Source organism: Rutidosis leptorrhynchoides, chromosome 5, assembly GCF_046630445.1.
Source record: "Rutidosis leptorrhynchoides isolate AG116_Rl617_1_P2 chromosome 5, CSIRO_AGI_Rlap_v1, whole genome shotgun sequence".
In the NCBI taxonomy this organism is placed as follows: Eukaryota; Viridiplantae; Streptophyta; class Magnoliopsida; order Asterales; family Asteraceae; genus Rutidosis; species Rutidosis leptorrhynchoides.
Genome location: NC_092337.1, coordinates 346,536,618 through 346,554,430, shown reverse-complemented (window position 1 = coordinate 346,554,430; position 17,813 = coordinate 346,536,618). Strand labels below are relative to the sequence as shown.

The 17,813-nt window shown below is 32.0% G+C and overlaps 1 protein-coding gene across 1 annotated transcript; it reads right to left on the bottom strand.

Moving 5' to 3' along the window:
* Nucleotides 1–695: 695 nt before the first annotated feature.
* LOC139849636 (glutathione S-transferase U17-like) lies at nucleotides 696–14,861 on the bottom strand. Its single transcript, XM_071839270.1, has 2 exons — nucleotides 14,538–14,861; nucleotides 696–1,067 (listed from the first exon to the last, which is right to left on the bottom strand). Exons 1-2 carry the CDS (start codon nucleotides 14,859–14,861, stop codon nucleotides 696–698), a joined length of 696 nt encoding a protein of 231 aa, XP_071695371.1.
* Nucleotides 14,862–17,813: the final 2,952 nt, after the last annotated feature.

The following is a 17,813-nucleotide window of genomic DNA, read 5'->3' as shown; positions in this document are numbered from 1 at the left end:
TCCAACCGATTTTTCCGCCAAAAGGCATCACTGTTAACTAACAGTTATTCTCGCCAAATTGAAGGGTTATATCCCTTCATTTTAACTGCCTACAACATAATATCAAATTCGAATTTAGGAAATTTGCGTTTCATTACAACATATACAGAAAACAAAACAGTCACACAAATACTATAATTTGATCTCTTCTTGCCTAGAATCAAATTGCTTTTTTGTCATATCGCAATTAAGATTTCGTGCAACCCGAGGCAAGAAATGGTCGAAATACTTAATTTGAAAAGTGTTTCATGATTTAAGAATCAATCAAGGATTATTAATTTCATACCCGTTTTCTAACAGGTACTAGTGTTATTTATGACAACGACTAGTTTTAAATATAGAATTAGTTATATTATGAGATGCTCAAACGTATAAGAGTTACGTTTATCATTTTCCTTCAAATAATACTAGTTTCTCAAAATACTAAGAAGGATAGTTTTGTTTGTGTTTAATTTGGACCAAATTGTTTTTCCTCTCACAATTTATACGTAGTATTAGGTAAACATACTTTTATTAATTAACTGAATACCAAAAAACAGTAAAAGCCACTATTGTGAGTTTTACCTTACAAAATGAAACAGAATAGATTCAAACCTAATTGACATACAAAGACAACGATAAGTATCGACTTAAGATATAGAAACGTAAAGTTAATCTCAAGCAGTACAAGGTGGTTTAGCTATTTGAAGCATCTTATAAAAGTTCACTAGTGTTTCATTATTTGGAAACACATCCTTAAACGCATCATGTGATCTTATACGCTTTGTCCATTCTGCAAGTTTTGGCGTGCGAACTTCATCAATCATCTTGAAATCGTTATTTTTTTCAATAATTGTCATCCAACTGAGAAAACATCCAAGAACGACATCTAAATACCCTGCATTTTCTCCACTGAAATACGCTTTCCCTTTGCTAAACTTGACAAATTCTTCTTCTAAAAGTTGAATTCCTTCAATCATTTGCATTTTTATAGTGTTTTTTCCATTCTTGCTTGGTGTTCTTCTCAATTCTTCGAACAACGGAAAAAACTGTTGAAAATTTTACATATGCGAGTTATTATATAATTAACGTATTAATATTATTTTCTAGAACTAGAAAAGTAAAAGACCTTTTATTAATCAATCAACGAGATATTTACAAGACTACCAAACTAGAAAGTACAAAGCTCCTATTATTATTTATATAATACTATTAACACTATTTATAAGTTATAAGCAGTAGCACACATCAAGAAGATTGTCTTATTTTCTTATGTTTTCGAATAATAGTAAACGTTATATTGTTAATACAACGTGGGTAAAGATCGATCTTATTAGTTAATTAAGTGAGAGATTTTTTCAACATTTTTTTGTGTATACATTATTCTTCGTGTTTTTAAGCATTATACAATACTGTAAAAATAGAATTGATGGTGTAAAACAAAAGTAACAGACGAATCCCAACTTCTAAACGAAGTTATCATTAAAAGGTTGGATTTGAAATTAACATTCTTGTAAAACATTGTATACAAATTACAAATAATTAATATCAAGGGAAATCGACCCGAATACAATTTGTTTTTTTTTTTTTTTTTTGATAAACAAGGAAACTCTTCTATGAACGAGCACATTGGCTTTCTCATAGAAGGTAAAACCTCAGGTAATCAAGTCACCCGAGCGCGAGACCTGGTACCGAGGGAATTGCGCATTATGCGCACCCTCTAGTCACACTCTCTTTTTGAACAATTTGACATAGTCAGGAATTAAACTCGGATGGTGTGTTTCATTGGGCAACTCGGTGCCCGAATACAATTTTTAGAAAAGCTTTATTAGAAAATACACTTTCTAGAATGTTTTTAACAAAATACATCATTCTTCCGAACAATCATTGTTCGGAGTCCTCATGATCTGTTTATTCTAAAACGTTTGTACCCATTATTTTACAACCTCGTGTACAAGTCGTGGATCTAGAAATAATAGTCACTGGAAATCCAAAATACTTTTCTACTAGATGAGTATTTCAATAGTGTCACTTAAAAAAATTTACACTATCCAGTGGTGTCATTAGTTAAAAAAACTCAAAAAAATTCCACTATATTATGTATTTTATTGATGTCCCGTGCTTATTCGTGCTACCACTCATTATATATTACATCCGCCCCTGTTGTGTACTTCGTCCGAACGAGTCCGAACCTAACTTTGATCGGACTCATCATATTTCATTTTTTTACTTGGTGATGTGCGAATCTAATTTGGTTCGGATTCATCATATTTCAATTTTTAACAAGGTCATATGCTGACTCGAACAATTATGACTTCTATACCACGTCCGAACGAGTCTGAACTTAATTTTACTCGGACTCAGCATATTTTAGTTTTGGCTCGTCATGTACCGACTCAACTCAAACCAATAAGGAGTCGCTATCGAAAGTTATTTTACGACTTTATGTACTACGTTTGAAATAGTTCGAACAAATGTTATGCGAACGTGTAGTGTATGTTATCACAAAATGTTAGAAAGTAAATTTTCTCATGAAACTCATATAAAACGTATAGTGTATGTTGTCATAAAAAGTTAAAAAATAATTTTTCTCATGAAACTCGTATAATAATTGTACTGTGTCAATTTCCATACTAAAAATATCTCAACTTCAATTTGTTCTTTTAGAAAAAGAAAATCTTATATCATTGGACTTTGGTATAATTCAAATCATATATTGAATTCGATTGCCATCACCCATTTAAAAATCCAGGCTACCACTCATTTATAAACTGGTACAGATACTTGGTGGAAATAATGTATACTATAATTACATCGTTAAAAATTAATCAAAATTTTTGTTGTATATATATATATATATATATATATATATATATATATATATATATATATATATATACACACACACACACAACAACAACAGTACCCAATACCACATGAGTGGTGTATGGGGGAGGTGAGATGTAGACAATCTTTCCCTTACCCGAGAATAAAAACAAGTCATTTCTCCACATCCTTCTCTTTATTCGGCGGATAAAGAGATTGCTTCCGAGTGAACCTCCGGCCTTTTTTTTTTAATAAAAAATAGTAAAATAAAATTATAAATAAAATTGAGACGTCATGAAAATAGTAGAATCAAATTTTCATGGGTTTAAAAGCCTGTCTGGAAATCAATTTAGGCTCTAAACGGCAGTCAAGACGCCACTTAATCGACGTTTGATGTTGCCTCAATAAATAAAGCCAAGGGACCTTGTAAACAGAACTCGAAAGGTATGCCGGGTGGAAGTTGTTGCGCAAGCAAAGAGCCAACCACCCGTAACAAACCAAACACCACGTATGTAAGTCCGTGCGATGTACGAGTGTGTAAAAATCCGTACAAAAAAATATAATTTGCAGTTCATATTCGTATGTAAATAGCGATACTAAAAAAATAGAAAAAATATAAGAATTATCAGATGAAATCACTCATAAATCACAAGACCACATATAGTTGGAAACTTTCGAAAAAAATTAAAGTATACAACTCAAAAAGTATGTCTGAAATTGAATATATATCTGCAAGAACTTCAAAATGTACCATAAAAATTTGAGAGATGGTGAAAATTGTTTAGGGGGTTTACTATCCGTTTGCAGGTCAAATACGTTGATAATTAAATTGAAATAATTAAATTGATAATTGTAATTAAAATGAGATTAATTGTACTACCATGTGAGCATGGATGAATAATAAGCTGCCACATTAGCAGCTGAAGTTATAAAGTTACGTTATTACAAATTTAAATATCGAGCTTTGAGTTCGTGCACTACACGACTGTTAACGAATGAAAGAAATATACGTGTAATAGTATCGAGTGAATAGGGAATTTAAAATTCGTTGACAGAATTTCAAAACATCATCCAACAACGACAAAAAAATAATAATAATAATAATAATAATTCAAGTAAACCATCAACATATAACATATGTAAGGTGATTAAAATCTCATATAAAATTTGATGTAGCTAATTTCTTTTATAATAATAATAATTATTATTATTATAAATTATAATAATTATTATTAATTATAATAATTGTTATAATTATATATATATATATATATATATATATATATATATATATATATATATATATATATATATATATATATATATATATATATATATATATATGTGTGTGTGTGTGTGTGTGTGTGTGTGTGTGTGTGTGTGTGTGTAGGGCCGGATAATACTATGGGCGAAGCGGCGGCGGCCCGGGGCATCACGCGATTAGGTGCATCATTTCGAAAAACAATTATTAATAGAAATTTAATATATAATATTTGTGCCACTACGTAACATAATTATTTGTAGCCCAGTTCGCTAGGATGAACATCTAATATGTAACTTATTTTAAAATGCTACATGTTCGAAACTTGACTAATGCATTATTTTTAAATAATTCTGGTTTTATTAGCTCTTAACTTTCAATTAGATATCATTTTTTTCTTTAAAAAAAATACTTAAAAAAACATTATAACTAATTTTATGTCAAAAAACAGTGTTTGTTAAGTCTATCGTAGACGTATATAAGTGGTCAACCTCCATAGTTTAAACCTCATAAAGATATATGTTTGCGCAACACAATTGTGTTGGGGGCATTTTATAATCATTTCGCCTGGGGCATAAAAAACTTTGGACTGGCCCTGTGTATGTATAATATTTAATTGACATTCCTTAATTATTTGAAGAAGTAACATTTGACAAATTAATATTATGGTTGTTATAATTCAGTAGGCTTATAACTACCTTTAGTGGTTTGATTCTTGATGTTATAATTCAGTAGGCTTATAACTACCTTTAGTGGTTTGATTCTTGATGTTATAATTCAGTAGGCTTATAACTACCTTTAGTGATTTGATTCTTGATTTAGAATACTAATAATGAAGTGTAAGAACAAAGATGATAATGGAGAGAAAGAAAGAAACACTTTGTAAGTGTGAGAAATGGTGCAAGTTTAATGCTTGCATTCATGAGTATTTATAGCCTAAAATCTCAATATAAAAATACATACTTTGTGTACCAAAATTGACTATATGTATACACCAAAATTGACTATCCATATCTATATTATTATTATTATTATAACACTCCCCCTTGGATAGCAATTTTATTTTGTTGAAGATCAACTATAAATTACTGCCTCGTTAAAAACCTTGCTAAAGAAAACCCAGTGGGAAAAAACTTTAGCTAAGGGAAAAAGAGTGCAGCATGGAGTTGACTCCCCCTCAAGTAGACATCGCTTCAGCTGTTACATCTTTTGAACATGTCTCATGCCAATGTTATGAACGTGTGTTCTGAAAATAGCAGTTGGAAGTGCTTTCGTGAAAAGATCAGCAGAGTTTTTGCTAGATTGCACATATCTCATTTCAATCTGGTTGTCCTTAATGAGATTTTGAGTGTATGAGAAGAATCTAGGTGGTATGTGTTTTGTTCGGTCACTTTTGATATACCCTTCTTTCATCTGTGCTATGCAAGCTGCATTATCTTCATAGATAGTTGTTGGACTTTTATCGCGTTCTAGTCCACAAGAATCAGTAATGAGTTGTGTCATTGATCTCAACCAAAAACATTCTCGAGTAGCTTCATGTAATGCAATCACTTCGGCATGATTTGACGATGTAGCAACAAGTGTTTGTTTTTGAGAACGCCATGATATTGCAGTACCTCCATTTAGGAATACATATCCAGTTTGAGATTTAGCTTTATGTGGATCAGATAAATAACCTGCATCTGCATAACCAACCAAATCTTTTTTTGATTCGTTAGAATAAAATAATCCTAAATCAGTAGTTCCTCGAAGGTATCGAAATATGTGTTTGATCCCATTCCAGTGTCTTTTGGTAGGAGCAGAGCTGAACCTTGCCAACAAATTAACTGCAAAAGAAATGTCAGGTCTTGTACAATTTGTAAGATACATAAGAGCTCCAATTGCACTAAGATATGGTACTTCTGGTCCAAGAATGTCTTCTTGATCTTCACATGGACGAAATGGATCAGCTTCAACATTGAGTGATCTAACAACCATAGGAGTACTTAATGGTTTTGCCTTGTCCATATTGAAACGTTTCAAAATCTTTTCAGTATATGTTGTTTGATGTACAAGTAAACCATTAGGCATATGCTCAATTTGTAAACCAAGGCAATACTTGGTTTTTCCGAGATCTTTCATTTCAAATTCTTTCTTTAGAAGTTGAATGGCTTCATAGATCTCTTTATTTGTACCTATGATGTTAAGATCATCAACATAAACAGCTATGATCACATATCCGGATGTTGTTTTCTTAATGAAAACACAAGGGCAAGTAAGGTTATTTGTATACCCTTTGCTTATCAAGTAATCACTTAATCGGTTATACCACATACGTCCCGATTGTTTTAACCCATATAAAGATCTTTGTAATTTAATCGAATACATTTCTTTGGGTTTTGCATTTGATGCTTCTGGTACCTTAAATCCTTCAGGTAACTTCATATATATATCACTATCAAGTGATCCATATAGATAAGCAGTCACAACATCCATGAGATGCATTTCTAAATTTTTAGAAACTGCCAGACTGATTAAGTACCTAAAAGTAATTGCATCCATAACAGGAGAATAAGTTTCTTCATAATCAATTCCCGGTCTTTGAGAAAAACCTTGAGCTACAAGTCTAGCTTTATACCTTGTAACTTCATTTTTCTCATTTCTTTTTCGGACAAAAATCCATCTGTATCCTACAGGTTTCACATCTTTAGGAGTGAGAATGATGGATCCGAAAACTTTTCTTTTATTGAGTGATTCTAATTCAGCTCGTATTGCTTCTTTCCATTGAGCCCAATCATGTCTATTTTGACATTCAACCATAGATGTTGGTTCTGGATCATCATCATTATTCATGATGTCATATGCAACATTAAATGAAAATTTCTCATCAAGATTTTTCATTTCATTTCGGTTCCATAATATTTTTGAATATGCATAATTGATTGCAATTTCTGTATTGACATCATCAATCTCCTCTGCAGTAGGAGTACTGATTTGTGGTTCTTCTTGAACACTTTCTTTTACTTCATTATCAGCTGATTTTCTTTTTCGAGGATTTTTATCCTTTGAACCGATTGGTCTTCCACGTTTCTGACGTGGCAAAGATTCATGAGTGACGTTATTGCCAGCTTTTGGAATTTCAATTCGAGCTGGAGTATTTACTGCTGGTATATATGATTTTGTCACCGTTTTTGTATCTGTAAATGCATCAGGCAATTGATTTGCAAGTTCTTGTATATGCATTATCTTTTGAACTTCTGTCTCGCATTCTTTTGTGCGAGGATCAAGATACTTTAATTGAGGTTCACACCATGAAACATCATTTTCTTTATTTTTCATTTCTCCCCCTAATCTAGGGAACAATGTTTCATTAAAATGACAATCAGCAAAACGTGCTGTAAAAACGTCACCTGTCATAGGTTCAATATACCTTAATATTGAAGATGTTTCATATCCAACATATATTCCCAACCTCCTTTGAGGACCCATTTTTGTACGTTGTGGTGTCGCAATTGGAACATACACTGCACAACCAAATGTTCTAAGATGGGAAATATTTGGCTCTTGACCAAAAGCAAGTTGTAGGGGGGAATATTTATGACTTGCACTTGGTCTGATGCGAATCAATGCAGCAGCATGTAAAATTGCATGACCCCATATAGATACAGGGAGTTTTGTTCTCATTATCAATGGTCTAGCGATTAACTGTAAACGTTTAATCAATGACTCGGCTAAACCATTTTGTGTATGCACATGAGCAACAGAATGTTCAACAACAATTCCTATAGACATGCAATAGTCATTAAATGCTTGAGATGTAAATTCACCAGCATTATCAAGTCTCACCCTTTTAATGGTGTAATCAGGAAAATGAGCTCTCAATTTAATAATTTGGGCAAGAAATTTTGCAAATGCCACATTACGGCTTGATAACAGACAAACATGAGACCATCTGCTAGATGCGTCTATTAGAACCATGAAATATCTAAATGGTCCACATGGTGGATGAATTGGTCCACATATATCACCTTGAATTCTTTCAAGAAACATTGGTGATTCTTTCTCAACCTTAAGTGGTGAGGGTCTAGTTATCAATTTTCCAAGAGAGCAAGATGTACATGGAACCATTGTATCATGATGGATTTTTCTATCCTTTAGTGGATGTCCATGAGTACATTCAATAATCCTTTTCATCATTGTTGATCCTGGATGGCCTAATCTGTTATGCCATAAACTGAATACACCAGGATCAATATATTTTTCGTTAACTACCATATGTATTTCTGGTACATTTATATGTGTATAATGTAATCCAGAACTAAGTCTTGGCAGTTTTTCAACCACATGACTCTTGTCAGTGATACTTAAATATTTCTCATTTTCTGTTGTCACTGACTGATAATCATACCCGTTAAGGTATATGTCGGAGAAACTCAATAAATTTCTGCTTGACTTGGGAGAAAATAAGGCATCATTTATTAAAAATTTTGTACCATTTGGTAGTATGAAATTTGCCTTTCCTATCCCTTTTATCAAGTTAGCAGGTCCTGATATTGTATGTATAGTTCCTTCCGTTGGTTTTAGATCAATAAAATATTTCTCGGATTTAAGTATAGTGTGTGTAGTTCCACTGTCTGCTATACAGAGATCTCCACCACTTGATTGATGTTGTATTCCAGCAAAATTCATATTGAACTTCATATATAAGAAATAAATAGTGAGTACATTAATATTACACAATATTTTAAACGCAAATAGATAGTACTGAAACATTTAGCAAACATAATGACAAAGACAGACGATATTAAATCGTTTATTTTTCAAAAGACACACAACTTAAACATTCAAGAAATCTTCATATAAATCAGATGGTTTCTCAGTGACTGTTGGATCAATATTATCCACAAAATTTACTTCCTTTTCTTTACCTTTCAGCGAATCCTGATACATCTTAACAAGATGTTTAGATGTTCGGCAAGTATTAGCCCAGTGGCCCATTCTACCACATCTGTAGCAAGATTCTTCAGAATTTTTAGAAGAATTTTCTTCAACATCTTGTTTAATGGGCTTGTTTTGTGGTTGATATTTATATTTTCGTGGATTACTATTTCTTTGACCACCACGGCCACGACCACGACCACGTCCACGCCCATTACCATTACCATAAGGATGGTTTCTACCATAGTTATGGCTTTTGGCATGATGATGGTGATGGTTATTATAACCACGACCTTGCCCGCGTCCTTGTCCCTGTTTATAATTATTTGCAGTATTTGCTTCAGGGATTGCAAGTGTACCAGTAGGACGGGATTGCTGATTTTTCATTAATAGCTCATCATTTTGCTCTGCAACTAAGAGATATGAATTAAGTTCAGGATATGTTTTGAACTTTAGCATTCTCAAATTTCTTTGCACTGTGATGTTTGCAGCATTCATTGTGAAGAAAGTTTTCTCCATCATGTCTGCATCACTAATTTCATGTCCACAGAATTTAAGTTGTGAACATGTATTATACAGAGCTGAGCTGTATTCATTTACTTTCTTAAAGTCTTGGAACCTTAATGTTCTCCATTGTTCCATTGCAGCTGGAAGTAAAATTTCTCTTTGATTATTGAATCTGCTTTTGAGACCTTCCCATAAAACATGGGGATCTTCTACAGTCACATAATTATTTTGTAAGCATTCATCAATATGCTGATGAATAAAGCAACATGCCGTAGCTTGTTCTTTTTCAGAACAAGTGTTGTTTTCATTTATGGTTTCAAGAATGCCCATTGATTTAAGATGCATTTTTACTTTTATAACCCATGGCATGTAGTTGTTTCCAGTTGATTCTAAAGGAGTAAATTTAAGCTTTTCCAGATTCGACATTTTCTATTATCAAAAATTAAAACAAACATCATGATAAATTAGAGTCAATTTATATTCATAAGTATATAAACATTAAACATAAATTTAATATAACATAAATGATAAGTAGGTGACAGTGTCGACCATGTGTAAGCAATCATAAATAAATGTTATATAACAAAAATATAAATATTAGTAAACATAAATGAAAATTTGGCGACAGTGTCGACCATATATTTTTTCAGGTGGTATAACCGACCTATATCATTCTGGTGGTATAACCGACCATATATCATTTTGGTGGTATAACCGACCATATATCATTTTGGTGGTATAACCGACCATATATCATTTTGGTGGTATAACCGACCATATATCATTTTGGTGGCAGAGCCAACCATATTTAGTATTAAGATTATCGTGCTGATAACGTGTTATAATTCAGTAGGCTTATAACTACCTTTAGTGGTTTGATTCTTGATGTTATAATTCAGTAGGCTTATAACTACCTTTAGTGGTTTGATTCTTGATGTTATAATTCAGTAGGCTTATAACTACCTTTAGTGATTTGATTCTTGATTTAGAATACTAATAATGAAGTGTAAGAACAAAGATGATAATGGAGAGAAAGAAAGAAACACTTTGTAAGTGTGAGAAATGGTGCAAGTTTAATGCTTGCATTCATGAGTATTTATAGCCTAAAATCTCAATATAAAAATACATACTTTGTGTACCAAAATTGACTATATGTATACACCAAAATTGACTATCCATATCTATATTATTATTATTATTATAACAATGGTGACATTTTATAACAATATATTGATCTATAGGTAATCTCACTTTCAATCCGGTCTCAGCATTTAGTCATCAAATCATCATCCTCCGATTTATTTACTGTTCTTATATGACTTTATTTTAATAATAATAATAATAATAATAATAATAATAATAATAATAATAATAATAATAATAATAATAATAATAATAATCATAATAATAATAATAATAATAATCATAATAATAATCATAATAATAATAATAATAATAATAATAATAATAATAATAATAATAATAATAATAATAATAATAATAATAATAATAAGGGCTCGAAAGACCATATATATCGTATTGTATTTTACTGTATTGGGTCAAGTGGCCAACGAATGACCTAAAATTATTATAAAAGTGGGCTTACAAAGTCTAGTCAAGCAGTGGCCCAAATTAAACAATTCAGTTAGAATAATATTATAATTAGAACATATATTAGGATGTCGCAATGCATTTATCTAAAATCTATTAATATAATATTAAGAATATCATTTTATCAGCAATCCATTATATATATATATATATATATATATATATATATATATATATATATATATATATATATATATATATATATATATATATATATATATATATATATATATATATATATATATTAGGGGTGTTCAAAATATCCGTATCCGAATCCGCAATCCGAATAATCCGAAAATCCGATCCGAAAATATCCGAAAAATCGGATATCCGGATTTTCGGATATCCGAAAATCGGATACCCGGATTTTCGGATTCGGATATCGGATGTCATTTTCGAAAAAAATCGGATATTCGGATATCCGAATATCCGAAATTAAATAAACTCATTTTCAATATATTTAAATTTATACTATATTTTATATTATTATTTTATAAATTGGGTATAAATGTAGAAGTATATGAGGGAAACATAGCTTTAAAGTTACTGTAAAACAAAAACCCTTAGATCTAGAAAGGTAATATGCGCCTCTTTTCATCTAATCGCCAATCTTCATCCTCCATCACTACATTTTATTTGTTAGTTTTACTCAATTCTTAGTTATAAGCCTATAACCAATTAACCACTAGTTACTCCAATTCGATTCCAAAATTTCAGTGCAACATACAGAGGACTCAAATTAAGTATATCGAGTTCGATACATGTAATTAAATGTGCACTCATCGATTGAGATTTGAGATATACGAAGATAATTGAAGAGCATGTCTTACTTTACATATTTGTTTATCTCGAGTTTTTTTGTTCTTTAAAATTAACTTGGAACAATTTTGTATTTTATCATTTGAAATGCTTTTGCAAAATGGATAGTGAAAGAGCTTGAGCCTAGTTGGAGGTATAATACAGTAAGCTATCATTTAAGTGAGGTCTGTGTGCATACATCTAATATTATCATTATCATTGTTGTTTATAATAGTTTTTCAATTTTTTTAATATATGTTGAAGGAAATGTGAAGAAAGGTCTGGAACTCAGAATTTTCATTGGAACTACTAACTTTGCATTTAAATTCGGATATTCGGATAATCCGATATCCGAATTCGAAATTTCGGATATCCGATTTTCGGATATCCGGAAATTCGGATTCGGATATCGGATGGCCAAATTCACTATCCGAATTTTCGGATATCCGAAATTCGGATATCCGAATTTTCGGATATCCGGTATTGAACACCCCTAATATATATATATATATATATATATATATATATATATATATATATATATATATATATATATATATATATATATATATATATATATATATATATATAGGGGCAGGATCAATGGGAAAGTAACCAATCGGGGGGAAGCGAAATTTTTTTTTTCCGTTTTTTTTGAATTTTTTTTTTCCAGCATCAAGATCACACAAAAGTATGAATATTTAGAAGAGACACTTCGTGATGAATGTTATTATTTAGGCGGGAAAACGATCGACAAAAATAACATTCAAGATAATATTGTTCATGAAGAATATGAACGTTTTTTTTTCCCATGATTTGTGAAGTAAAATTTAGCCCGATTTAGAGTTTAGGGTTTAGGGTTTAGGGTTTGGTGTTTTGGGTTTATTCCATAAACCCAAAACCCAAAACACCAAACCCTAAACCCAAAACTCTAAACCGTTAGTACTAAAAACTCAATCTAAATCCTAAATCTAAACCCTAAATCTAAACCCTAAACCCTAAATTTCTAAACCCTAATATCTAAACCCTATAAACCCTAATATCTAAACCCCAATAGCTAAAACCTCAAAATACGCTCGAAAAACACAATAATTGTTATATATTACTTTTTCGAGCGTTTTCTCGCCAAAATAAAAACATTTATCACAAAGTGCCTCTACTAAATGTTCATATTTTCATCTCATCTATAATGTTCGTGAACAAAGTTTTTTCAAAAAACGAAAAAAAAAGTTTTTGCTTCCCCCTGCTTCCCCCCGAATGGTTACTTCCCTCTTGATCCTACCACTATATATATATATATATATATATATATCCTTGAAGAACCTATTATGTGTAGGGGTATTTTTGACATTTTATAATTAAATTCAAGACTCAATTCTATAATAAATAAAAAAATACATGATTCTATGTGTTCTCTTCAATCAAAAGTTCTCTAAATTCTTACAATATATATATATATATATATATATATATATATATATATATATATATATATATATATATATATATATCTATATATATATATCTATATATATATATATATATATACTAGTGAAATGACCCGTGGTATCACGGGTTTGTTTAAACGAAACAGTTCAATGTAATGTAAATGTTAAAGTCATTTAGTTTAATTACCCGTGGAACCACGGATTCCAACTAAGAAATTTGTCGTTATTTTTACAAACATATTGTTTTACTTAACTTGGTCAGAATAAATGAACGACAACACCAATCGGATGTTAGTCCCTATATAACCCGAAAACAATATCCAATATTGTTTGTAACTTTGAAAATCGAAGTAAAACTTACTACAATACTTTTTTTTTTTTTTTTTTTTACAAAAACAAATACTCAGTTTATCTTATCTTTATCGAACGAAAAAAATAATACTAAAACTTGACCTTTTGTTTCTGCTCATCTTTTACGCCTAACACACCAAGAAAATCTTTGGGGTTTATTTATTTATATCTAATATATATACACTCCGTATAATATATTACATATCTTTAATTAGAAAAGAATTAAAGATGAATTAGAATAAAAACATAACCTTAATATTTCGACTAAAAATACTTCAACAGAAAGATCATGTTTTAAAAATATTATTTGTTTTTATGTTGTTTTTTCTAATTTTTAATTAAGTAATTAATATATAAAATAATAATGACTTCATTATTTAAGTTATTAAATAATTAGTTACTATAAGTACAATTTTTTAATAATAAAATATAAAAGATTAATGACATCATCTAAGTGACCTAGATTTTTTTCTTTTTCTTTTTGATTTTTTCTTAACAAAGAAATTAGACTAATAATGACATCATCATTATAGGATTTTAATAGAAATTATATATATATATATATATATATATATATATATATATATATATATATATATATATATATATATATATAAATAATAGGGTGAAACTCAGAGAACTGTTAAGATAAGAGAATTCAAAGAATCAAAACTTCATATCTTGCGATGCAAACATATGATATTTGGATGGAAACACATTTATTATCATATAAAATTTGAATGTTTACTGTGATTCAACATATCCATTATATGAAATTGAATGCTTATTTAGTCACATACCTTGGTATCAATGTAGTTTGCCCAAAATCTATTATGAGCATGAAGCAAAGGGTCCGAAGGGAGTATTGGGTGGACGTTGGGTTCGATTTCATCAAGGTACTCGATTATAATAGAGGACTCAAAAATTGGTGATTTATTTGCATGAAACAGAACAGGAACCTTTTTATAAAAAGGGTTTGATGTCAATAAGAGCTCACTTTTGTTAAAGAGATTTTCGTGTATAAATTCGTATTCAATAGACTTGAGGTTAAGGACGAACTGAACTCGGTTAACAAATGGACTAGCAACGGTTCCAAGAAGCTTCATTTCACTATTTTTCCTCATTGTGAGATAGAAGATGTTATGATGTACACACTTCAGATAGATGCACATGTATATATACAAATAAAATCTTACAAGTGACCCCTTTTAATTTAGGCAAATGACAAAACCTACTATCCATTTATGAAAACTACATATGAGACGGGTTTTGTAATTCTTGACACGATATTCATGTCAAATTATATCCAAGTGACACAATGGAACGGGAAGGAAGGGCTGATATCAACAACTTAAAATGCAAGTGAGTAGTGACACGACGAAATTATTGGAGGCGAAAAGAAAATGCCACCAAGTGGACAAAGAAAAGGCGTGATTGTTGAAACAAAAGTGAGGATCAAGTGGGCGGCTGATGGGGAAGAAAATTGCAAGTATTTCCACACCATCATTATGCGAAAAAAAAACTGAAAACAATCTTCGAGGGTTAAATCTAAATGGGCTATGGTGTGAAAACTCGTTGGTTATGAAAGAAGATGTTTATAATTTCTATCAGAAGGAGTTGTCTACTCGTCAGGGGCGAATCTACACCATAAGGTGTGGGGTCCTATGACCCCATTAGTGGAAAACATTTTTTATACAATGTACACTTCAAATTGTATAGGACACCACTAAATTTAGCTATAGGACCTCATATATTTTTAAAATGTAAGGTTTTTTGGAGGTAAACAATCACTAAAATACCCTTTAAATATAATTAGTTTCGAAAAAAAAATTAGGACCTCATTGAATTTTCATCATGGATTAGCCACTGCTACTCGTAATCAAAGCGAAGCAAGGCTGGAAAATTCGAACACCAATAGATTGGAGGCAAGTTATGCCAACAACATGGAAGAACCCTTCGAATCAGAAATATTGCAAGCCATTAAAAGTTGTGGAGGCTCCAAAGCTTCGGGACGAGACAAAATTATCCTCAAATTCTACATCAAATTTTAGAATATTTTTAAAGACGATATAATGAAATCCTTCCAATGTTTTTGGGAATATGAAGAAATTTCATGAGATGTAATGCATCATTCATCTCTCTAATTCCCAAGAAAAAAGATCCGTTAAGCCTTGCCGACTACATCCAATTAACATCATCGGGAGTTATTGCAAAATACTCACAAAGGTGCTTTCAACCTGATTAAGGAAGGTCATATTTCTCATGTGGCCGGAGAAGAACAAAGCGCCTTTATAAAGGTCCGGCATATCCTTGATGGTGTTTTGGTAGCTAACGAGTCACTCAACAATATAATTCGTAACCGCGAGAAGGCTTTTATATTTAAAGCGGATTTGAAAAGGCATTTAATTCGCTAAATTTGGAGTGCTTAGTCGAGATTATGAGCACAATGAGATTTGGGTGTAAATAGACTAAATAGATATGTGCGTCTTACTTCGACCGATCTCGGTATTAGTCAATGGTTCCCCCACAAGGCAATTTCAGATAGGAAGTGGGGTTCATCAAGTTAATCTGCTCTCCACTACTTCTTCATAATAGTAGCAGAAGGCTTAAAGTTCATGGTTAAAAAACGGTCGATCTTTGCCTCTGTGATTGGGTGAGATAATGTGTATTAACACACCTCCGATATGCCTATAATACAGTATTGTTTGGAGAATGGAACAAAAGGAACTTTTCAAAACTTGATAAAAACATTGAACTGTTCTGGGGAAATTTCTGGGCTAGAGGTGAATTTAAACAAAAGTTGCGTTCTTAGGGTAGGTATGGAAGAGTTGGAAATTGAATGTATGGAAAATTGGTTTGGATGTAAATAAAAAAAAAATTCCCCTTTCATATATCTCGGTCTTCCAATTGGTGCAAAAATGAAGTACACTAAGTAATGGATCATGGGTTTGAGAAATTTAGGAAGAGGTTAGCCGATTGGAAAGCGCGTTCGATGTTGTTTGGAGATCGATTGACACTTGTAAAATTAGACTTGAGTAGTTTGTCGTTTTATTTCTTCTCTCTTTTCCCAGCTCATTCTCGTGTTATGAAAAATCTCTAAGGTATGAGGCGAAACTTTTTTTGGGGGACTACAGGCGAGTGTTATAAAGTGTCCTGGAAAAAATGAGACACAATTCGATCTTTGACCATATGATGGGGGGCATAAATGTTGGATCTTTAAAAGCGAAAACTTGGCACTTGATATCGCTCAAAAAGTCGATTTTGTTTGTCATGTAATAAGGTTGACAGAATGGGTACCAGTCGTGCAGGTCGCTACTTATGCAACAAGGGATTTCGCTACCTTAGGACAGTTAGAGTTACTGCCGCCGTTTATGGGGGCTTCCATTCAAATCTTATAACACTTCTCCTTCCGACTTTCCAGCACCGGGCATGTGTCAGACTCTATACATCGTGTTACCACTTAGCAGAGTCTTGTGTTTTTTAATAAACAGTCGCTACCCCCTGGTATTTGCCGCTTTCCTAATCAAAAGATAGGAGAGCACCCCTTCTCCCGAAGTTACGGGGTCATTTTTCCGAGTTTCTTTAACATGGTTCTCTCAAGCGCCCTAGTATATTCTACTTGTTCACCTGTGTTGGTTTGGGGTACGGTTAGTTCACCTTGAGGATCGCCCCCCCAATTCGAAGTTTTTTTTGGTAGTTTCAACCTTGTTAACTATGAAAACAATCGCGACTATAAACAGATTCGCGACATGGCAGGGCGGTACGCTCTGCTCTCTCACGACCCCTACTCTAATCAAAATACTAAAGTCCCCAGCCGACGATTCAAAGGGCGAGCACTGAATTGAGAAAGGCTTGTAGACTCGTAACGCTGAAGGAGACATTTAAAAACTAAAGCGCACACTAGAAAGTGCTTCGAAAAGTGTCGGCAGGTGCGCGGAGCCGGAGCCCGGCATGTCTGCCCTCTGGGCCGAGTGTTCGCCCACTTCAGATTCTTCGCCCTTAGATAACAAAAAGTGTCCGCCCCTTAGGTCGCCAAACTACGACGAGAGTTTCACCTTTTAAGGCGCCAGTCGCGT